The sequence below is a fragment of the Gymnoscopelus microlampas genome, assembly GCF_963454915.1.
Source record: "Gymnoscopelus microlampas genome assembly, chromosome: 1".
In the NCBI taxonomy this organism is placed as follows: Eukaryota; Metazoa; Chordata; class Actinopteri; order Myctophiformes; family Myctophidae; genus Gymnoscopelus; species Gymnoscopelus microlampas.
In genome coordinates, this window is record NC_139962.1 from 14,431,289 (window position 1) to 14,456,487 (window position 25,199).

At 42.7% G+C, this 25,199-nt stretch overlaps 1 protein-coding gene across 4 annotated transcripts in view; it reads left to right on the forward strand.

Annotated features, from left to right (window-relative positions):
• The window catches only part of LOC311049071 (C-myc promoter-binding protein-like), an 82,766-nt gene that overhangs the window by 30,196 nt on the left and 27,371 nt on the right, over positions 1 to 25,199 (forward strand). For 2 of the 4 annotated variants that reach the window (XM_084062510.1, XM_084062512.1), the window contains exons 7-18: positions 434 to 500; positions 879 to 937; positions 1,248 to 1,392; positions 4,290 to 4,465; positions 5,432 to 5,532; positions 7,063 to 7,278; positions 14,478 to 14,623; positions 14,799 to 14,837; positions 21,039 to 21,172; positions 22,649 to 22,781; positions 22,905 to 23,111; positions 24,705 to 24,833. In XM_084062510.1, the coding sequence (XP_083918636.1) occupies positions 434 to 500; positions 879 to 937; positions 1,248 to 1,392; positions 4,290 to 4,465; positions 5,432 to 5,532; positions 7,063 to 7,278; positions 14,478 to 14,623; positions 14,799 to 14,837; positions 21,039 to 21,172; positions 22,649 to 22,781; positions 22,905 to 23,111; positions 24,705 to 24,833 (1,552 nt within the window). The remainder of the gene's footprint in view (positions 1 to 433; positions 501 to 878; positions 938 to 1,247; positions 1,393 to 4,289; positions 4,466 to 5,431; positions 5,533 to 7,062; positions 7,279 to 14,477; positions 14,624 to 14,798; positions 14,838 to 21,038; positions 21,173 to 22,648; positions 22,782 to 22,904; positions 23,112 to 24,704; positions 24,834 to 25,199) is intronic. The other 2 variants (XM_084062511.1, XM_084062513.1) reach the window with 1 other exon arrangement.

The window sequence follows — 25,199 nt, forward strand, 5'->3', positions numbered from 1 at the left end:
TTTTTAACATGGAATTGATTATGACGATTATGAAAAAAATAATTGCGATTATATAAAATAATTGCGATTAGACGATTATGTAATAATTGTGACAGGCCTATACGTAGACTGCGATACGGATTTGCACCAATGACGTCATGGAAACACTAGATGATAAAAACTGACAAGCTACTTACTCTACAAATCTGGAGGATTTCTTTTTTCCCCCAGATCAAAATCCTTAATCCGTTGGAGGATACTGTAGAGTTGTGTCAGGTTGATTAAAGTTACATTAGACATCTCTTGCTGACATTTACTTTGTTCCATGCTATCCACGCTTTACTGCCTCTCCTCAACCTCCGGTACTGTACCATAGATAGATGATGCCGCCGCTCACAGCGCCCACCACTTGTTATTTTTATCTTCATATGCTCCTAATTCTGCTTACTTTCAGACACATCTCTCATTTTATGCACAAAGTTCCCTTCCCTTCCTCACAGAGGCCCCGCATCCTGGTTCAGGTAAGGTTAGGTGGCTAATTATGCATTTCATTCTGAATAGAAAAATCACTTAGATTTTCTTTTTACACATTCGTCTGTATATGTATGTCCTTGATGCATTTATTTTATGCTCATACGTACACACAACTTGTAAATCATTTAGATACATTTATACTGAAGCAGCACGTTGTATGCAATGTGTGCCTGTTGAAAAGAAAGAGTCTGCAGTATTTGTAGCCTCGGGGCACTGTAATTTCTCTGCATAAGGTGCAGGTTGGAATGATGATAATGACACTGTATAATTGGTGCTCACATCTAAAGAGTTGTGAGTGTTATTGCAGTGGACAATTTTCTTTGCCCAGGGGTTTGAACCTGTCAACTTTTGAACTTTCCCATCAGCTATCCCCTCACGACAGTTTAATGTTGAGCCAGCCAGTGTCTTCTCCTTTACCTCTGAGGTAAGACTCCATTTCCCCATACACAAACATACAGTATGTCTGTCATTTAAAAATATATAAATAAAGTAAAAGTATCATAAAACATATTTTAGACACACATATTTTAAGCTGCCAAATAAATTAATTTGAGAAACTGTCTTTCCAGGGCCCAAGATATACTTTCAAATACATTTCATATTTTGTGTAACTTGTGAAATATGCACGCATGTCTTAATATAGGTTACCTTTTCACTTCCTCAACATTCTATAACTCAACAACATGTGAATTGTATTGAGTGTGAGTTTTGTTTCTGTATACTCTTTGTTGCAGTGGTGGTCGGTTCTCCACATTGCTCCAGAACCTCGGTCCAGAGAATGCGATCACCTTACTGGTGTTTGCTGTAACGGAACACAAGATCCTGGTCCATTCATTACGGCCGGCCGTGCTGACCAGTGTCACAGAGGCTCTGGTGTCTGTAAGTAACTCAAGCAGAGTGTTCAGGGGGTGTCTGGGTGGCGCAGGGATAAAGTTCCAAACAGTAGGGGTCACCAGTGATAGGGAGTACATGGGGGAATGGGGATAATGAACAAATCGGACTAAAAATGGAAACAAGATAAAGAATCTGTTACACTAAGCCGAGAACACATTTATCGCAATTACTTTATTGCCAAGCAGCCTGGCCGGGCTGGTGCTTGGCCGCAAAAATGCAATGCAGGAATTGTAGGAACACAGAGAAAGGCCGAAACAGGAAGGGGAATTTTCTCTGTCAAGAGTTGGTTCAGTACTGTAGAGATTTATGATAATCAACAGCTAACTGAAATGCATATCAAAAGTATGATAAGTGTCCCTTTAATATTAAGGAAGTATAATTGACAAATGAGGAAAGGTAGGAGAGGTAACAGGTACCCGGTTCCAGTGTAACAGGATTCATCATAAGTGATGAATAAGTGCCTGTTGGACAAATTATAACATATTGGATAAATATTATATTATAGGGATTTACAGGTTAATAATGGTGGGTATGCTGAGCACACAGTTTTTAGAGCATGAAAAGATATTACCTAATTAATATTGATTGCATAATAATAGTAAAATATAGCTGCAAGCAGCAATGAGCGGTTTCGAGAAAACTGGCAGAGTGGCAGACTGGCAGACTGGCAGACTGTGACAGAGTGGCAGACTGGCAGACTGTGACAGAGTGGCAGACTGGCAGACTGGAAGACTGTGACAGAGTGGCAGACTGGCAGACTGTGACAGACTGTGGCAGACTGGCAGACTGGCAGACAGACAGACTGTGGCAGACTGGCAGACTGGCAGACAGACATACAGACAGTGACAGAGTGGCAGACTGTGACAGACTGGCAGACTGGCAGACTGTGACAGAGTGGCAGACTGGCAGACTGGCAGACAGACAGACTGTGGCAGACTGGCAGACAGACAGACAGACAGACAGACAGACAGACAGACAGACAGACAGACAGACAGACAGACAGACAGACAGACAGACAGTGACAGAGTGGCAGACTGGCAGACAGACAGACTGTGACAGAGTGGCAGACTGGCAGACTGGCAGACAGACAGACAGTGACAGAGTGGCAGACTGGCAGACTGGCAGACAGACAGACAGTGACAGAGTGGCAGACTGGCAGACAGACAGACTGTGACAGAGTGACAGAGTGGCAGACTGGCAGACAGACAGACAGTGACAGAGTGGCAGACTGGCAGACAGACAGACAGTGACAGAGTGGCAGACTGGCAGACAGACAGACAGACAGTGACAGAGTGGCAGACTGGCAGACTGGCAGACAGACAGACAGTGACAGAGTGGCAGACTGGCAGACAGACAGACAGTGACAGAGTGGCAGACTGGCAGACTGGCAGACAGACAGACAGTGACAGAGTGGCAGACTGGCAGACAGTGACAGAGTGGCAGATTGGCAGACAGACAGTGACAGAGTGAGAGAGAGGCAGACAGACAGACAGACAGGCTACCAGGAGTATGTTTGTAACAAAGTAAGAATTCCAAATAATGATCACCTCAATGCATTGTTGGGGACAGGGATCAAACCAGCGACCTATGGATTCACAGGCTGCCTCTCTTCTTATTGAACTAGAAATATATAAATATAATATATAAAAGGGAGTTCACACACACATGACACACTTTCACGCAAATTGCTCAGAAATGCTGGATTTAAATGTTTTTCAAACTGCTCAAAATTGCAGACAATCTAAGGGCGGAGCTTACTGGTCAAAGTGATAGATATGTTCCTCATTGATACAGTCATGTTGTGTGCAATGCAATTATAATGAAGTCTACCTGAGGTGGGATTTGAACCAGCAACCCTGTGGTTTCAAGGCAGATGATTAAGCTATCAAGCTATTGAACCTACACACCTGAACTAGTGAAAAGGGAGTTCACACACATGACACACTTTCACGCAAATTGCTCAGAAATCCTGGATTTAAATGTTTTTCAAACTGCTCAAAATTGCAGACAATCTAAGGGCAGAGCTTACTGGTCAAAGTGATACATGTGTTCCTCATGAGTCAAGGCACATGTGTAAGCAGGTTTAACGGCTGTCGGCCAAACGAGGCATGACTTTTGCCTGTTTAAAGTTTGCATTTTCAAAAAATTGCTATAGCGCCCCCCTTTGACCAATTGGAGTAAGATTGGTTTCAGTGATACTTGGAATGACCTTCTACAATATTGCAAAGTGTCAAACAAATGCGAGTCTGCATGTATGTTTTAGGGGCAGATGAATAATTGTCATAAAACTGCAATTTTCATTGGCTTATAAAAGCTTAACGTTTTCACTTATGGAAAATCCGCTTGCTCACGTCTGTCGGCATTGGTCCAAAGTTCATGTGTATACAGTTTCGTACAGATTGCTCAATCTGTACGAAGGAAGAGTCTTTTTACTGCTTTTCATAGAATTCGAAATGGTGGGAGATCTAAAGGTCAGAGGTCAAAAGTCAGAGTGTGAAAGTTGTTAGGCATGAGGAGACGCATGTGTGCATCGAAGTTTCATGGCTGTGGGTCAAACAGGGCATGAGTTGTACCTGTTCAAAGTTGGCATATTTCAATTGAGTGCTACAGCGCCACCCTTTGGCCAATGTTTGTGAGTTTCGGGTTTTCGCCGTTTGGCATAGCCCTCTACCATATTGCCGAATTTCATAAAAAGTGACCACGCGGTTAGGCCAGAACTGGCAAAACCGGCGGAAGAATAATGAACTCTTACAGATGTAATAAGGCTTCGAGCCTATTGGCCTCGAAACCTTAAAAACAAACAGTGCACTACGGTCTCTGCATGTGAAACGGAGCTGTGATCCCAGTTCCCTTTCTGTCTCTCTCTCTCTCATCGTCTTCAGATGATCTTCCCCTTCCACTGGCCGTGTCCATACATCCCCCTGTGTCCCTTGGCGTTGGCAGACGTGCTCAGCGCCCCCTGTCCTTTCATCGTGGGCGTGGACTCGCGTTATTTTGACCTCTACGACCCCCCGCCAGATGTCAGCTGCGTGGACCTGGACACCAACACCATCTTCCAGTGAGCAACCACAGTTAATGAAATTTAATTAGGCGAGCCGTTAGTGCTCGAAGTGCTAATTCTCAAAATGATGATGCCATTTATGCAGAAGTTAATCTCTCCGCTCTGCTGGATATGTGTATAAATCGTATAATGCTCTTCGGTTCCCTGTGGCATAGAAGTATAGTGCTTCCCAAAGAAAATCTCCCTCAACTCTATTTCCTCTGTGGATTACCTTTCTCTCCCCTATTGTTTTGGATGACATAAACAGCTCATTTAGAAGTTTAGACACAAGACCAAGGCATTTTCTTAGGCCTCCCTCACACAGTTAATACAGTCGTTTTATGGCTGCCTTATGTCTTTCTTGAGGCATAAGGCCGTTTCAATTCATTCCTTAATGGAAGTCACATGGTTTGATAAAACTGACTTGCCTTAGGGGAGGGGAGGTAAAGCCTGAGAGCGGCGAAGCAAGTCAGTTTTATCAAACCATGTGACTTCCATACAGGGAAGGAATTGAAATGGCCTTATGCTTCACTTAAAGCATATAAGGCAGCCATAAAACGATTGTTTTAACTGTGTGAGGGAGGCCTTAGAGATGGGAAGGAAATGGTTCTTATTCTGGTCCCTGTTGACCATGAACTTGAACCAGCAAATAGAAGTGTCTGGAGTTTATAAGTAAGATCTCGCTCATAAGATCTAAGAACCAGGGTTATGCTAGCTAGTAACCTATATTAATTTCAATAGTGTCAGATAAATGACATGGCGACAAGGCCGTTTTCTGCAGTGTTGGGTCGGGTCAGTAATGGTCTACATCTTTGTGGCCTCATGGCCTGGCAGCCAGTCAGTCAGGCAGTGGGCTATGTTGCTAGCTCTGAGGTGGTCCCAACCCCACCCCCAGCCCCTACCCATGTTGCTTTTGGCCTCTGAGCCTGTCCCAGTGCTCATTGCACACTTGTGTGTTTTTCTTTCCTTTTTCTTTTCGTCCAGCAATGATGATAAGCGCACGGTGACATGGAAGATTCTGCCAAAGAAAGCGTGCAAAAACCTCATGCATGTGCTGAATAGTCTCTACCAGCAGCTGTGTGATGGTAAGTACCGGTCTGCTCAAAAAGTGTGGAGAGGTTGCTATAAATGTTGCTCTCTTGGGGTTACAAAGTAAACTCCTGACTGTTAATTTAACTGAGAGTGTACAAATGTAACCAAATGGACACGTAAGGATTTTTCTCTGCATGTTGTTTGTGTTTTATCGTGTCCTTATTGCTGCATCTCATGTCTAACCTCATGTACATACCCGCTACTATGTATGCTACACGTAGTATATCTGTGTATGATTTGATTTTTCTGTCCTGTGCTTTTTCTCCTTGCTTTCTCGTCTCTCTATCCTTCCTCCCTTTCTTGAAAACTACTAATGATGGAGCTTGCACGATTCTTTCCCCCTGTTCAAAAGATAGATGGCATGTAGGCAAAGTGCACTTTAAATGAAAGTCTTGTCTACCAATTGGCTTCTGTGTGGCAGTAATGTTAGATTTGATGAACAGAAGAAAAATGATATCCAACACAGTATCCAACAGTATAAATTAGGCAATAGAAAGCTCAGTGTGAGGCGCAGTAATGATTGGGCACTGCAGCATAAAAAGCACACAGAATAAGTTTTCTTTTAACCCATTAAGACCTGAAGCCGATTCTATAAATGTCTTCTAAATAAACACTAAACAGTATTCTGAAAAAAAAAACGTATGTTTCTATATCAGTGGAGTTCAAACTTTTTCATGTCAAGGACCCCCAAAATGATATGAATTTGGCCGCGGACCCCATCTCAAAATATTTTGTTCCAGGAACCCCCCAGAAACAAAGATTTGAGTTAAAAAATGTTCGCTTTAAAATAATGTATATTAAAAGATTTGCACACATTTTCCCGATTTTTCAAAAATAGCAGATACTGTATACAAGCTCGTAGCGCGGCACCGAGTGCCACGCTACGAGCTTGTATATCTGCTATTTTTGAATAGCCAAAGTGTAAAATAATGCTTTTTTAGCTCAAATCAAAAAATGACACAGATGCGTTCCAGGTCTTAATGGGTTGAATGAAAGTCTTGTCCACCAATTGGCTTCTGTGTGGCAGTAATGCTAGATTTGATGAACAGAAGAAAAATGATATCCAACAGAGTATCCAACAGTACTGTATAAATTAGGCAATAGAAAGCTCAGTGTGAGGTGCAATAATGATTGGGCACTGCAGCATAAAAAGCACACAGAATAAGGTTTCTTTTAATTATAGCCACTTTCTTACTGTGAATGACCTTGATCCCATAAGTGAAATTCATTTGCCATGACAGCAGAACATTTTCTTTGATTTCACTGCAGTAAGTGCACGATCAAACACCACCATACACACACACATGTTCTATAGTTCACATTTACAAAACAAAGTGCAAAACGCAAAATCTCTTGCAGATTTAGAAGAAAACTTGGTTTCACCCCCATTGACCTTCCATTAGAGAACTTCTGTGGCCTACTGGAAAGAGTGCACATGTAATGAATGAGGTAATGCATGTGAGCTGACAAAAAAGACAGGATGATATTCCTAGTAATAACACATATGGTCCCCCTTACTTTAGGACAACTCAGGCCAGATGGTCTCCTGGACCTGAGCATGAGCGACTCCTCAGAACTGAGCTGCGGTAAGAGCCTCCATACGTTGGAGCTGGAGATCCAGGAAGCCTTCCTGCGCTTCATGGCGGCCATTTTGAAGGGCTACCGCTCCTACCTGCGACCCATCACCCAGGCGCCTTCCGAGAAAGCCACGGACGCCAGCTCGCTCTTTGACTTACAAGGTACACACAGGCTGAACGTCTTAATGAATTCATCATCGAAATAGCTGGCTCTATGCACAGCAGCCATATTATCACTTCCTTCGCAGGTGTTACCGATGATACTAATGAAGGCTCTGTTCCATTTAGTGTGGCACAGTGGTTCTCAGACTTTTTAATTTCCACGACCACCATAACTCTGAGAGTGTACAAATGGAACCAAATGGACCCGTAGTTCGATTCCATTTGTACACTCTCAGAGTTACACACCCGTAAGAGGCCATTGAACCTCAATGAACCATGAGGGTCCCTGAACCCCAATTTTAGACCCACTGGTGTAGCAGAGTGTTTCCAGTGAGTCAACATGCACAACATCAGCACCCTGACTCTGTTTGACCAGAACGGAACATAGCCTTCATTAGTATCATTGGCAACACCTGTGAATTTCTTCACAATACGGCTGCTGTCCATAGAGCCTATTAGTTTGGAGTTGGCCTCTCAAAGAAACATACTGTATCACCATTGTTACTCCCCCCACTGTTTTGAGGATCTTAATCTGTTTTGTGTTAGCTTGTTTTCTGGCTCTATGCTGAGTCATGTTGTATACAGTAACATGATGTAGCAATGGCGATCTGAGTCAATTACTGTTTGCTTCCGCCTAACTCTATTTAGGATCGCATATATGGAGCCAATGTCACTTAATACTCTTGCCTCATAAAGGCCCATGAATGCGTTCAGATGTTTTTCATTTTAGACTATGACTACTAGACTACCATGTAAATCCTATAATATACTTCTTCTTGTGCAACATCCTACTTTATACTGACCCAAAAAAGCACCTAACCTCACAAATGTTTAAAGGTTCTATGACATTCATTTTCACTTTTTTTTATTTTTTATGTTTTTTGGGGGGTTTTATGACCTCAATTAGACCAAAAAGGGGCGGAGCAGAGGCGATGATTGACAGTCAAAATCCCTCAACAGGGACACCCGCAGGCAAAGATTTCTTTTTTCATTGCAGTTGAAAAAGGCTTTAGAAATCAGAGAGAAAAAAATCCTGCCATGGATCACTGGAGTGGAATTTTCAGTTAAAACTTTTAATACACGTTTGAAGGACCATGATAAATACTTTTAATGTGTTGTAAAACTGAATGTCATGAAAGCTTTAACCAGAACCCACGAAGTATTCCAGCATTCTGTCTCCAGCACTAGACTTGTTGGTCTGTGAGTACCTTCCCTCTCCCGTTCAGTCCAGCTGGCCAGCCAGCTCTCAAACCCAGATGGTGTTGTTTAACCCATTAAGACCGGATCTGTGGCATTTTTTGATTTGAGCTAAAAAGCATTATTTTACACTTTGGGCTATTCAAAAATAGCAGATATACAAGCTCATAGCGCGGCACCAAGTGCCGCGCTATGAGCTTGTAGATCTGCTATTTTTGAAAAATAGTGAAAATGTGTGCAAATCTTTGAATATATATATTTTTAAAGCGAACATTTTTAACTCAAATCGTTTCTTCTGGGGGTCCCTGGAACAAAATATTTTGATGGGGGTCCGCGGCCAAATACATATGATTTTCGGGGTCCTTGACATGAAAAAGATTGAACACCACTGATATAGAAACATACGTTTTTCAGAAAACTGTTGAGATTTAGGAGACATGTAGAATCGGCTTCAGGTCTCAATGGGTTAATACATGAGTGACTCCACTCCAAGTCAACACACACACACGCAAACAGTTTGAGGAGGAATACTAGGATTTGAGAGGGATTTGGGTTCAAGGCTGTTTGTATCCAGGACAGATTTGCTATAGCTCGCTAGTTCTGCAGCAGTTCTAAGGGTTAGTCCAGTTTCTGGACTGTGGCCTACGGAAGCTGGCTGATATCACAGCTGAAATGTGTTAGGTTGATGTCATCGCTGCTCCGCCGGGAGGAGAGCCGTAGCCAAGGTCATGTTCAATATGACTGTTTGTGATATATAGCCCCAGTAGGAATGGGTGACTTGTTATTTGAGGAAAGCATTGCAGTGAAGGTATTATGTGAAGAGACAGGTGGTGATTATTGAAATTTAAAGCCCGACAGGGCGATTAACCACCGCCCTGAAGGGCTTTAAATTTCAATAATGACTACCTCCCCATGCATTATCCCGCTTATTACACGGCTACTTAATAAATACATAAATACATTTACCCAAAAGTAACAACAAAACGAAGTATTTCCTTGCTTACGGCAATGAAAGTATTCCATAAGTATTGGGCTGGGCGGACAAGTTCGCCTCGCAAAAACAAATGACGAAATGGAAAAAAACTTGCCCCAAAACACACTCGCCCCCCATTCTATTTACTGCCGATTTGCCTGTAATACCGCCGGATTTGCCCCGGGGCGACTGTGTTTTGGGGCGAGCGTTTTGGTATTCCCCCGTTGTTGTGCCACGATAAACAAGGAAGCGCAGTGGATCAAATAGAATGACTTCTCGGTTATTGCATCGTCTATTTCTCACTTCAAATGTTTTCAAAAACATTCTTGAGAGCAACGTTTAGTTGTAAATGACATTGTTTGTTTGTTTACATGGCTGTCATGTTGGATAAAGCATATAACCAAGCAGCACAGGTTGACATGAGCAGGTGTTCTGAGTCTCTGATTACACAGCGGTCCGTTATAGAGCTCATCGGTCATTATCCAGAAATAATGACCGATGACTGACCAATCAGAATCGAGCATTCAACCAAGCCGTGTAATAATGGAATTTACTTAAGGCCTGACCACACCCTAACCCTCATTTTCTTGGTTCACGTTATTGATATTTTAAGGAGCAAAATTCTGTAAAAATTAAAAAAAGAAAAAGCCAAATTAAACGTTATCAATTAATAATGCAGAGTAGACTTTTTCATACAGCTTTTCAATTTGAGTTTGCCTCACACAAATCTTGTGCTTAAAGGGATTCTAGGCAACATTAAGCCTAAATTTAAAAATATATATATATATATTTTGCATTTTTCCCCCTCTATCAGCCACTATATAATGATGCTGGGGTGTTTTCCTGCATTGAAACACAGTCCTCTTTCTGAAATCCGTATTTTCCCTACTGTTTATGTTTGTCCGGGGCGTAAATTAACGCACGCATGTGCGCGTCCGTGTGAACTTTTTACTTTCGGTTTTAAAACGCTCTTAAACTTCGTTTTTGAGGCACATAATTTACTTTTAAGATAGCGTTTGGATAGAATGTAGTTGTTTAACTTCATATATGTGGTCAATTTATCATGAAAGAGCCTATTTAAAAATAAAAATTCAGAGAACCAGCAGGGGCGGGCAGTTCCGCGAATTATATCCGAATAAAGCAACCTATTTTCGGCATGGCCCCTTCAGAAGTCCCCTTAGCTCTATGGAAGTCCCTCCTGCGTCACCCCCTGGTGGTCGGGGAAACGAACTGCTGGAGGCGCGGTGTATGTTTATCTCTGACTCGCCGTCAATGCCTTTAAGCCATTAAAAACGGGAAAGCATCGGTGTCATTTTAGATTTTTGCATTGGCTATTCAAAAATAGCAGCTATTTTTGAACATTTTTGAAAAAATCTGAAAGTGTGAGAACTACTGATTTAGAAGGCATTTGTAGAATCGGCCTCAGGTCTTAATGCACTACAGTGATCAAATTATTTTCCTCCCTCTACCAGTTTGTATGAAAAGAAGTGCTCTTTACCACCAGCTGCAGTCTTTGTTAACATTCGGATATCAACCTGGATGTGTGAGTCATTTGTATTTGTATGTCAATTGCATTCAGAAATGAGCTCTGGCGATTTACTGGGATTTAACATACAGATATCAACCTGGATGTGTGAGTCATTTGTATTTGTATGTCAAGTGCATTCAGAAATGAGCTCTGGCGATTTACTGGGATTTAAGAGCGTTCTGCTGTACGTGTCAGAGCGCTCAACAATAGCAGACCTTACCAGCTGCAACTGTCACACTTCAGCCTTGTCAGACCATTAGGCGTGCTAGTGTTACTCGCAGCAAACTGTTTTACAACCATTCTGCTGTGTATTCTTGACAGTGAAGATGAAGATCTAGCTGGAGATCAAATGTGATCAACAGAGTTGTTCACCTACATTGTATTTCATGGTAGTCTGATATTTAGCTTTCTGCTACTGTTACAGAATATGTTTGATAATAGGGTCCAAAAACCACCAATAACATTGCGGATGTTGCATTTAGGCCACATCTACCATTTCCAGACTGTCCAGACACTCAGCTCAGAGCATGGTGCTCTGAAGTTTGGAACACTGTGTGCTGAATTTTTTAACCCATTAAGACCTGAGGCCGATTCTTACTCATGTCTTCTAAATCCTAACAGTTTTCTGAAAAACGTGTGTTTCTACATCAGTGGTTCTCAAACTTTTTCATGCCAAGGACCCCCAAAATTATGTGTATTTGGCCGCCGACCCCCATCTCAATATATTTTGTTCCAGGGACCCCCAGAAGCAAAGATTTGAGTTAAAATGTTCGCTTTAAAAGAATATAAATATACAAATTGGCACACATTTTCTCGATCTTTCAAAAATAGCAGATCTACAAGCTCATAGCGCGGCACTCGGTGCCGCGCTATGAGCTTGTATATCTGCTATTTTTGAATAGCCAAAGTGTAAAATAATGCATTTTTTGCTCAAATCAAAAAATGACACAGATGCGTTCCAGGTCTTGGTGGATTAATGGCTATTAGAAACTAGAGTGGGCTCTGATGCACTGAACGCTCCTTTCCAAACGCCCTCAATGTGACGTATACTGTACAGAGTTACACAACATTCCCAGCAGGAGCTGTCAGTGAATTTATAATGCCATTGGTGGCATGTCAGGTGGCCTCACTGTTCAGCTGTTAAAGGTCAAATCGTTGCACAGGTGGTAATGGTTTGTGTGTGTGTGTGTGTGTGTGTGTGTGTGTGTGTGTGTGTGTGTGTCGTCGTCTAGGTTTGTGTGTGCGCTTGTGTGTTACGTTTGGTGTTTCCGTCAGTTCTAGCGAAGCACTACTCAGCAGGGACACGACCTGGCACTTGGCTTACATTGCCGCACGTCGAGCCAATAGCCATTCATCCTGCTTGTCTATCCCATGGCACCATTGGCCCATTACTCACTGCAGCTGCTTTCGACGCACGTTAGGGAAGCCATTCACCATCTTGTCGTGACTCCCTAATCAGCCATTATACTAATAACTCCTAGTTGGCTGCGTTGTCCAGAACAAGACGAATGTGACCTTTCACACAGGGTTGTTGGTTGGCTAAAGGATTTCGTTTTACAATGATTGTATTAGACGTTTCGGGAAGGGCCCCCTTAGGGCTTCTTGTAAAGGAGGAACTTGTTGTATTAGATGATTTGTTTTAAGTTTTGGAGTATGAGTGAATACACTTGGTACTATTATCTAACAACACCCAGCATGCTAACACTTCTGTCCCAAGTGAATATAATGTATCTTTGCTCTTAGCTGGGCTTAACGCTCCTTTTATATGTGTATATTCCGGTCAAGTAAAATTGAACTGTGTTTAAATAGCACATTTCATGTTGGAAAAGTCAATAGTGTACAAGAAAATACCTCGAAAATATGCAAATATTCCAAATATTATTTTGTAATGGCATAGAAATGTATGCTCCAAAAGAATATTTCGTTGCTGTCCGGCAGGAACCAGCTAACTCCATTTTGACGCTTTTGCATTTTTTAGCGGTGCCAACCGCTCTACACTTGACTTTGTCCGTATGTCCGTCCGTCCGTCCGTATCAGCACGGGATGATGAGCACGGGATTTTGCACAGCTATAACTCCAGTTTGCAGCATGCCACCAAGTCCAAATATGGTATGTGGACTTAGACCACCAATAGGGACGAGCATGAATTGCTGAAGTTATCACAGCGGGGTCCAGGGACCCCCCGCGTATGTTCTGTCCGTCCGCCCGTTTAGGGCACGGGATTTAAAACAGCTATAACTCCAGGTTGAAGCCTGCCACCAACTCCTACTTTGGTATGTGGACTTACACCACCAATAGGGACGAGCATGAATTTCTGAAGTTATCACAGCGGGGTCCAGGGACCCCCCGCGTATGTTCTGTCCGTCCGCCCGTTTAGGGCACAGGATTTAAAACAGCTATAACTCCAGTTTGCAGCATGCCACCAAGTCCACATTTGGTATGTGGACTTACACCACAAATAGGGACGAGCATGAATTGCTGAAGTTATCCAAGCGGGGTCCAGGGACCCCCCGCGTATGTTATGTCCGTCCGCCCGTTTAGGGCACGGGATTTAAAACAGCTATAACTCCAGTTTGCAGCATGCCACCAAGTCCAAATTTGGTATGTGGACTTAGACCACCAATAGGGACCAGCATGAATTGCTGAAGCCCCGCCCCCTCTGTCTTCCCATTGGCTGGCCTTTAAACAGCCATAATTCACGTTCGCAGCATGCTACGGAGTACAAATTTTGTGCATGGACTAAAACCACCAATAGGGACAAACTGTAATTACTTAAGCCCCGCCCCCTCTGTCTGCCCATTGGCTGGGCTTTAAACAGCCATTATTCCAGTTTGCAGCATGCTACCAAGTACAAATTTGGTAAGTGGACTCAGACCACCAATAGGGACGAACTGAAATGAGTTACGCCCCGCCCCAAAGGCACCGCTTCCTTCACACAGGGTGTGATTTTCCCATAAAACAGTGCTATTGAACACCCTTTGCGTCTGTGTGTTGGTAAAAAAAAATATTGAACCAATGAAAAGTATTAAAAAGTGCTTCTGACAAAAGCAGCTAACTCCGTTGGATCCTCAAACTTTCTGCTAAACCAGCTAACTCCACGAAAGGGGGGTGGAGTCAGCTGGTTTAGCTGACTGCAGGCTGCACACCCTTTTGACCTCCAACCTCATTGTGAGCTTAGAGGTCCATTTAGCTGTTCTTATCAATGATGAACAAAACCTCCTAACTCCATTTTTGTCATTTCCTGAAAAATTAACATTTTGGAGTTTCTGCTGGACAGCAGAGATATAACTTGTGGTTGAGGTATGGAAGGGTGAAAGGGTTTTGTGCCGTATGTATGATATGGGTGAGGTTGGGGGTTAATCCCTATAGAACACAAACATTCGGGTAAGGGGAGAAGGGTGGAGAAGGGAAATTATCCCTTGGCTGGGGGGAATAAGGTGTGTAACCCATTACAGTATCTTGACCCTATCTCCCCCACCCCCCGCCCTCCACTACCACCAGGATTCCTGAAGAGTCGCGACCGCTCCCACCAGAAGTTCTACTCCATGATGACCAAAACCCAGATGTTCATCCGCTTCATCGAGGAATGCTCCTTCGTCAGTGACAAAGATGCCAGCCTGGCCTTCTTTGACGACTGTGTGGATAAAGTGAGCAGGTTTTAATGTTCTTCTCTCTAGTGCGAACCCTCTACTACTGAATGTCTTCCTTGTTTCCCTCCTGCTTGTTTCTCGTTTAAAAACCAACCGTGTTTCTCTCCTGTCCTGTCCTCCTTTTCCTTCTGTTTCTCTCTCTCTTCTTCCGCCTGCCTCTGATTGTGAGCAGCTCTACAGCTCAGAGCGCAGTGCAGACAAAGGAGGCAAGGTAAGTGACTCCATTGTTGTCTCTTTGGGTGTATTTCTATTCTCTCCATGCCTTCAGTGTAGATGTGACTTAGGTTACTTACAAATGGATAAATGAACATTGTGCAGTAAGAGGATAAAATAAGACAAAACTCGGTTGATCCCATAGGACAAATAGTCTGATTTAAAATTGCTCATCACAGAAAACAAACAAACGTTTGGGCCTGCCATGAATATTCTCACAATGCCTGGAAAAAGGCCACGTATTGCTGTGCACCAGACCTCGCAGGCTTCTAGCCGTATGCTAGGTTTGGATGAGATATGAGCTGTCCTACCCTGCCATCAATCCATGAGTTCCACACAAAGCACACAGTTGGAATCATTAGGAGCCTTTGATTATCACCGTCGGCTTTTACCAACATGAACCCATCACTTAACCCTTTAAGACCGAGAACGCATCTGTGTCATTTTAAGATTTCTTTGGCTATTCAAAAATAGCAGATCTACAAGCTCATAGCGCTAGGAGCTTGTAGATCTGCTATTTTTTGAAAAATCGTGAACATTTTTGAAAATCTTTAAATATATATATTTTTTAAAGCAAACATTTGTAACTCAAATCTTTGCTTCTGGTGGTCCCTGGAACAAAATATCTTGAGATGGGGGTTCCCCGGCCAAATACATTTTGGGGGTCCTTGACATGAAAGAGTTTGAGAGGCACTGATATTATAGCAACATACGTTTTTTTTCAAAACACTCTTAGGATTTAGAAGACATTTTGTAGAATCCGAACCTCAGGCCTTAATGGGTTAATTTACTGTAACAGCAGTTTGACTGGAGATGCAGATTGACTGATCCCCCATGCGTGCCGCTTCGAGCTAGCGAGGGCTTTTTTTTCTGTCTCAGTGCCTCCCGATGTCCTGATTGAGATGTACAGTAGTACAGTACGTCCTGAGTTGGTTCCAGTTTAAAGTCCCACGCACCCGTGCAGAGACGGTGTGAATCTGGCAAGACCGGCATCCAATCGAGTGGTTTGACATCTGTGTGCTTGTGTGCACAGGTAGCTCCATCAGAAAGTGTTAGTGCAGCAGAAGATTAAGACCTGGGGACGATTCTACAAAATGTCTTCTAAATCTTAAAAAATTATGTTAGTATGTCAGTGGTTCTCAAACTTTTTCATGTCAAAGACCCCCAAAATGTACAGTATATGTATTTGTTATACAACAATATTTTGTTCCAGGGACCCGCCAGAAGCAAAGATTTGAGTTACAAATGTTCGCTTGAAAAAAGATACTGTATATTCAAGTTTTGCAAAAAGAAAAATCACGATTTTAAAAAATAGCAGATCTACAAGCTCATAGCGCGGCACTCGGCGCTATGAGCTTGTATATCTGCTATTTTTGAATTGCCCAAAGTGTAAAATAATGCTTTTTCAGCTCAAATCTAAAAATGACACAGATGTTTCTCCTGTTCTTAATGGGTGTAAATGTTAGTGTTTGCCATCATAAAAGGCCATGGGCTTCTTTGACTCGATCATATCTCTTGGTTCTGGTGTTTGCAGTTGACTTTTATAACACATCATGAATCGGGTGTCTGTCTGTGTATCTTGACCGTTGCTGACACATAGTGGAATCATTTAGATAAGATCAAATGTATTGATCGAGGGAGCGGGTTGGCACGGTTTCTTGGCATATCTATTATTAGATTAGTTATTGCATAACGCCGGCAGAGGGATGCACTCTATTATTAAAGTCATCAATAAATAAACTTTACATGAAAAATTCAACATCTTCTTATTCAACCAGAACTAGTCCCTGAAAGTGTAGTTAAATTAAATTATGTTAACGTTATCTAGTAAATGTTGAATAATTAGAAAAAGAGGACGATTTTTGCCCCCCTCTATCTGATTGTGAGGGGCATTGTGATCTGCCATGGCTATGTTTGCCCTCTCGTATTTACAGAGTGTATTCTGTGAGGCTGAACTTGAAGCCCGGAGCCTGTAGTCAAAGCCATGGCTCTGTGTCATTCCTGGGCGGCAGCTTTGTGGACCATTAATCCCTCAGCCTGTTTGCACCGCGCTGCAACCTCACAGGATTATGAGCCACCTAGGCTCCTCTGGGGGAGAAGGGAGGGAGGAGGACAGGAACTCAGACCACACAGCCAGTCAATGGCTGTGTGCCAGTGGTGGGAAAAAGTTTTACTTAAGTAAAAGTACCGATACTGCAATGTAGATGTACTCCGTTACAAGTAAAAGTCTGGAATTAAAAAAATGTACTTCAAGTCTTGAGTAAAAGTACAAAAGCATTGGTATCAAAATGTACTTAAAGTACGAAAAGTAAAAGTACTAAATGTTTGAAAATAACGCGTCGCATCGCATCGCGTTGTGAGCTTGTAGATCTGCTATTTTCAAATAGCCTAGGTATAAAACAGGGCTGAAGTGGTTAATGGATGTTTTATAATATAATAATTGATATCTACAAAGTAACTAGTAACTAAAGTTTTCAAATAATTGTAGTGGGGTAAAAGTGCAATATTTGCCTCTGAGATGTAGGAGTAGAAGTAAAAGTATAGACAATTGGAAATACTCCAGTGAAGTAAAAGTACCTCAAAATTGTACTTAAGTACATTACTTGAGTAAATGTACTTAGTTACTTTCCACCACTGCTGTGCGCACGCACGCACGCACGCACGCACGCACTCACACACTCCATGCGCACACACACAGAGACACACACATGCCTGAACACTTACACAATGTGTTTCTGTTCCTTACACGCAACACACAGGGACACCGGTGTGATCTAGGTCAGGGGTCCCCAACCTTTCTGTTATTACCACGGACCGGCTGACAGTTCATAAAACGAAAGGCTAGGATAAAGATTCCAAGGATTCGACAGTGAGGTCACTGCCATGCAACACGGAAGTAGCACGGACATAGTACGCCATTTATGTTCGAAGTTGATTATAAAGATACCAAGGTGATGTGACATCACCGATGAATCCTTGGACACGTGACCGACTCAGATTTTCTCAGTTGTTTGTGAAATCCTGGTGACGCAAGGTTATAGACTCAGCGTTGCCTGTGCATATTGTACAATCCATATAAACTTGGAATTCCCGGCCGCCTTCTCGCGGACCGGTGGCACATGTCCCGGTCCGCGGACCAGTGGCTGGGAACCCCTGATTTAGGTAATATTGGAGACAGCTCTTTTCTCTTTCTCTTAATCCCTCTTCCTCTCTCTCACACGGTCTTGCTCACATTACAGTATTTACAAATATCCACAAACTCTCTCTTTTGTATACAAGACAAGGCAAGTTTATTTGTATAGCACATTTCAACCACAAAGTGCTTTACTCAAAGCATCAAGACTTGTATTCAAAATGTCTTTAGTAGTTATTAAAGTAATACTAGGTAACTTTTTCAACAAAACTAAAGTTAAATTGTTTATCTTTTGTGAGTGGCAAATGTTTCACAACACCCACTCCATGAATTTCCCCCCCGAAAGCCTTTTCTATTATAATTTCTATTGAAAAGGTGGCTCTGTGAGCCTTTCCCGCGAAAATGACGTCATCCGGCCGGAAAACGGAAATACACCGGTTTCCTGTTTGGCCAGGAACTACCGCACCAGTTTCCTGTTTGGCCAGGAACTACCGCGCTAATAACAAAAAGGAATCTCACGCTGTTTTTAAGAGATTGTAAGATCGAAAAACAACAGAAAAAGAAAACACAGCTCACGGTAACTAAAGCTCCACTGGCTATAAGAGAAACGATCCACAGATAGTATAAAACAATTAAAAGAAAGCTTTTTGAAACGCTTCCGTCTTCCGGTGAAAACAAATGGAATTCTGGGTAATGGAGGAATAAACAAACGGCCTGCAGTGACGGTAATGACCAGCAGAGGCTGCTAAAAATAGTTATTTGTGGACCTGCATTGTATTACTTTAAGTAGTCATTAATGAGTTCGTAATTAGTAAAGAGTGAAGAGTGACTCTAATGACTGAAGTGTCAAATCAACTATTCAACATACTTTATCTCTTTTGCTCACTTTCTTTCTCTCTCTCTCTCTCACACACACACGCACACGCACACACACACACACACACACACACACACACACACACAAGCACACAGGCCTACATTCCCTCCTCGGAGAGGGAGAGAGCATATCGGAAGCAGCTGAACCGAACATTCTTTAACAGACAAAAGAAGTAAGGCAACGAGTTCCTGACTCAACAGCTGTGTGTAGTTGTGTTTGGCCTTTGATGTGTGTGTGTGAACTGGCAGAGGAAACGCTCCTGAGACCTGCTGTGTCGTCACAGCTGTCCAACAGTGTTCACTGTTCAGGCTCTCTTACACATCCAGTAACTCCTACTCATATATCATCCACTTTTGAAGCGTTACTGGAAATGTTGAATAATTGAATTTGTCTAAGAAGCAACTCTTCAACTCTTGCATGTTAGTTTGCAGAATTTAGTAAATGGTTGCGTTCTGTGATTAACAAATGTTTTCCATTATAGACTGCACATTTGTCATGAAATGCTGGGGGGAAAAAAAATAAGCTAAATTGTAACTTTACATAGCTTACTGAAACCTCAGGAAACCCTCGCGAATCAGCGAAGAGCAGAACTGTTTGCGTCTGCACCTTGCCGTTGTTGTCTTTTTGGAGATGTTTATCGTAGCAGATGTGTGTGTACTGTAGGAAAATATGCTCTCTACACATGGGCTCGGTTTCCCCATGCAGTAGTCCTAGATATGAGGTCCAGAAGGACAAATAGTGCAAATAGTGTTTGGTGTTTTTGAACAGTGCTCACGTTCACAATGATCCCAATCGGATTTAAATTAGTATTTTTACTCAACCATGTATGTTTGCATGTGCAAACATACATTTATAATAAATAACTATACTTTTATTTTATAATATCATTTTTAATACATATTTGCACCAAGAAAGAGGGTGTAGAGACAAGGAATGACCTTCATACTGTGTGTGGTAAGCATGCTAGCTAGTACAACCAACAGGTTGCCCTTTTGCACTTTTTGTTTCCTTTTTTTTAGATGTACTGTAGCATGCTCAAATATTGTCTCTTTCTCCTGTATGTTGCAAGGCCATGGCCTTCTTTTAATCTGAGCAAGAGAGCAGGTCCAATGTGTGTTTTATTCTTTGCTTATAATAACCTCAGTCAACGTACATTATTTCAATTTGTAATTTTGAAGCAAATTATTCCGTGTCAAGCTTCAGCGCGCCACGCGGCTGGAAGCCGGTTCCTCAGAGAGAAAACGCAAAGCTACAGCTGAAGCTTTCACAATTCATAGCAAAGCACAATGAAATCTATTTTCTTTTTGCTTCATATTGCTAGTTCTTTGCAGCCTGCAGAGAGTCTTCAACAGGGGAAAATATTGCCGTGAACAAGAGAGATAAGAGTGATTACAGATGGTAGTGTAAGGGACATCCTTCTTCCAGCTTGACAAAGCCAAAGAGCATTAGTACTGTGGCATGGTACTATTCACAGAACATAAATAGTAATGTAATAGTATTGATGCATATCTCCTCCACCTTCATTACCCGTTTTATTGTTACAGTTAAATAATTGGAACCACAGTAAATGAGGTTGTATTGACTTCATGTGGTTTAGCAGGTCAGCTTTTTGGTTTCTGATTAGTTTTGTCAATACTTTATACACAGAAAAAAGTAACGGTGTGTGTGCCTGGGTGTCTGTTTCACACACATAATACAGTGCGAGTACAGAGTCTCCTCAGCATAAGCATAAGTAAACATACTGCTTTAGTTTTAAGGCTACAATCCACAAGTTTCACAAGAGGTGATGGTAATGAAGTCCATACTATAAAAAAAAGATGGCCAATCTGGTTCAAATAACTTTTGGATTTTGTATTGGATTAAAAAAATATTCCCCTCAGTATTCCTGTGGGAAGCTGTACCAGCTGTTGTTTTGTGTTGTGTTTTTGCAAGGCATAAGGCATCAAAAAGTCAGCTATCAATTCTTCCATCACTATTTATCGGATTCATTCCTTTTTTTGGTCCAAAACCGTGGCACCTCATTGAAGCATAACATGTTTTTGGATGGAATTCTGATAGAAATTGTGTTTCATATGTCATGCAAATGTCATACATCATCATTTGCATTAAAAAAACGGCTTCTAAGGAAACATGATTGCAATGACAGTGCAAAAATATCCACTTGTGCGTGTGTGTGCTCCTCTCCCCAGGTGGACAGCGATAGGCCAGAGGAGACCAGGCTGATAGAGTATGACGAATCACAACGCAGCGAGCACACAGTGTTCATCACACCCCCGGAGTTGCCACCTCTTCCTGGCGGGGAGGAGCATCCTCTCTGCTACAGGTACGGTAACACGCAAAGCCACTATCATGAATAAATGTATGCAAATTCATCCTGTTAACCTGCACCTTTCTGGCTATAGTAGTAGGTGCTAGAATAATAAAGCTACCATCATTATACATTTTCTGCTCTCTTAACAAAACGCTCAACTTTAACTAAGCACCAATTATACAAATGAACAATGCAGTTGAGCTTCTCCCGTTTATTATCATAAATAATACAGCTGTATAAATGGTGCAGGGATAATAGAACATAGAACATCAAAGTTCATATATTTCATCTCCAATGGACGTAATTTCAACAAGACCGATTGCATTGGTTGGATGATAAGTGGCATTCAATGTGACATACAGTACGTATCCTGGCAAAAATGAGCACAAGATGGAAGAGAGAGTAAATTGAACTGAGCGTGCCCAAAAAAGCTAATTTCTCTGGAGGAGGCTGATTGAAGTGCAGCTGGCATGCCAGATCACATACTGGGAACAGGAACTTTACTGCCAAGAGGGTTGCAGGCTAGGAGTTAAGAGTGAAAATGACTGTTGACAAAGTGATTGTGTGGAGTCTGTGGACACATTTGTCTCTCACCTTTCTTTACGTTTTAGAACATAATTCATAAAACCTCCAGCTTCCAGGCCAGCTCTCAATAAGTATACAATAAAGTACAGAACGGCTGTGGCTTGTCAAACAAAGACAAAATCTTAGTAAAAGTGACATTTCAATATTATGTATTTGAAATGTCTAAATGTTTTCATGTTATGTATACATTGTATGGATCATGTATACAGTACATGTTTTCATATTACGTACATCATTCCATCCGTTTGTTCTGAAATCTGACTTCTGAATAGACCACAACAGAGAAATGTACAGTAAAGTGATGATTTGGGGCTATACATTTTTCCCTGACACAGTTGACACTGAAAGTAAGAATCTTTGTGTTGCCTTGACTTTACATTTTTCATATCATTCAACACAAACTATTCTTATCAGACCCTCAGAACAGAATACTTCTGAGCTTGGTACAGGGGCATGTCTTTTCCCCCGAAGGACACACAGGCGAGGGAAGCACAAAAGCATAGCTCTTTAAGAGCACATAAAGGCATTGCTCGCAGCAGTAAAGTAAGGTGCCTTCAAACTGTTGAATTGACTTGGCCTGGCCTGGTCCATTCTCTCATCCTTGAGCTGCCACTAGAGAAGAAAGCAGACACACTTTATGACACATACATCGAAACTGTGAGATTAACAACAGGTGTTCCAAAAGGATCTCCTACTTCTCTCAGTTCTCCATACATCCTGGGCCAACATATTCCCCTCATAGAAAGTGAAACGTGTTCTGTCAAAGTGTAATATCGCTGTGGAGAAAACCGAAGGGATGTTTCGCTAATCAGTACCGGAGGTACTGTGTGTGTGAAAACTTGAGCCTACCTGTTGCCACTGATCTGGTGTGTGTTCGTTCATGCGTGTGTTTGTGTCCACCAGGTACGATGGCTTCCCAGTGTTGAGTTTGGACCTCTTTGACCCCATGGAAGGACTACGGATACCGTTGTCTCGCCTCGCTGCCCGCCAAAGCTGTCCCACGAGCCCTGCGCCCATGTTTAGACGCACCAAACAGGTCAGCGTGTGCACAAACGAACACATGAGCACATGACGTGCGTGTAACTCTACTGCTTACACCCACCCACCAACACACACTTAACAGCTGGTCCGCTCCACTTCCACCAACCCCCCCCCACAGGAGATCAAGTCTTCCCAGAAGATTTCCAAGAGATACTCGTCCATCCCCCAGCTGTGGTCCAAGTGCCTGTTGCGTCACTGCTACGGCCTGTGGTTCATCTGCCTGCCGGCTTATGTCAAGGTGTGCCACTCCAAGGTGCGGGCGCTACGCACCGCCTACGACGTCCTCAGGAAGATGCAGGCTAAGAAGCTGCAGCCCCCCGATGAGGTACGGGAAGTCGACTCGCCACAACTTAACCCATTTAGACCCGAGGCCAGTTTTTTGAAAAAATATTTTGATTTTGTTTTTTTTATATAAATATATATTCAAAGATTTGCACAAATTTTCAAGATTTTTCAAAAAATAGCAGATCTACAAGCTCATAGCGCGGCACTCGGTGCCGCGCTATGAGCTTGTATATATGCTATTTTTGAATAGCCAAAGAAACCTAAAATGATGCGTTCCAGGTCTAAATGGGTTAACTCATCTGCCCTTTCACAGGTTTGGTGTAGTATGATGTGGTGGTATTCGTTAGTTTTTTTGCGGCGTGGCACCAAAGGGCCACCCATCTAGAATAGGGTTTGTCTATCTAGCTCTATCTACTCAAAAATAGACCAATCACAACAAACCAACTACACTGCTCAGCTGATGCTGCTAACGCCAGTCACAGCCCCCCACAAAAGTAGGCCAATCACAGCGAACCTCATAGCTACGCCAATCACAGCTAAACATCGCACTGCTAAGCTCACTTTACCATTATACTGGTGCATCATTCACAAACTGTACACCTAATAATTTCCCATACAAAGTTTGTTCGAGCACTACAATCCAATTGTCACCCTCTTCGCAAGTTTCACTTTGGATTTACCAGGCATTTCCTGGAACCCAGGCAGGATCTAACTGTCAAACCAAGACTGATGGACTTACAGTTATTTATGTTATATATATATATTAATGAGTTATACTGAGTCTAACACATTAATGTATCAGACATCCCACCCTGGGAAAATCAATTTCCAGGAGTGAATTAACCTTGTGATACTGCCTGTCTGTCTGTCTGCTGCTTGGAACTGGTAGAGCTGCGGAGGGGGGAGGGGCGGCTATCAAACTGACGACACACGCAGCTCACCTCCGCTCTCCCTTATTGTTGAACAGTTAATGCGAGTAAAACCAGTCAGTCACACACTACAAAATGCTACCAAATAAACCACCATCAGTGCTGCATCAGTTTAGAGGAAAGAGGGTGAGAAATGCGTGGTATCTTTGTTATATGTAGCTGTTGATATTTTATGAAGCCAATAAAAAAGGACAAAAGAATTACAGCGATACAGGTTGCAGATTGTGCTTAATGTGTGGAAATTAATTACCGAGCCAGTAGGCGGGGCTCTAGACCGGATCTGAGCACTGAGCAGTAAAACTGTTTCCCGGCAAATTCACAAAATGATGGTCGCCTGGTCGGCATTTGCGGGAGATTCATGACTGCTCGCAGGTGTCCGGGGAGCGGACGCAAATTCTCAGGGAGACTCCCGGAACTTCCGGGAAAGGTGGGATGTCTGATATAATACTAACCAGACGTTTGGAATATTATCCCTGCTGGGTCTCTCCTCTGAGTCTTTGATGAATGGGGATTTCAACATGACTGGCATGTCCTCTTAGCCCAGAAAACAGTTTGACGGTTACACCCAGTCGTGCGCACGAGCACAAACAACTCAATTAAACCAACTCAATGCGAGTTACTTGGATCAATAACATTGTCCACACTGCGTCTCTAGCACATGGAGAGGACAAGGTAACAACAACAGTGTCTCCTGTCGTCCGCAGGTGTGCTACCGTGTACTGATGCAGCTGTGTGGTCAGTACGGCCAGCCGGTCCTGGCGGTCAGGGTCCTGTTTGAGATGAAAAAGGCCGGAGTCCATCCCAACGCCATCACATATGGCTACTACAACAAGGTAGAGAGACCTGTGTGTGTGTGTGTGTGTGTGTGTGTGTGTGTGTGTGTGTGTGTGTGTGTGTGTGTGTGTGTGTGTGTGTGTGTGTGTGTTTGTGTTTTGAATCAATCTAAAAGGGAAATCCTGAAGGGAACTCACTGGTCTCTTGAATAGCTCTTCACACATTTCCATTCACCTCAAGGTTCTACAACATCCTTTGTAATCACATGCAGCTGTCACTGTGCGAGTCGTGACTCTCTGTCTTGCTGGATGGTTTAGAGCAGGGGTCTTCAACAGGGGGTCCGGGACCCCTAGGGGGGTCCTCAGAGTTACTACAGGGGGTCCGCCAAATCTTCGTGTGATAGGATGATTTTTTTACATTAACCA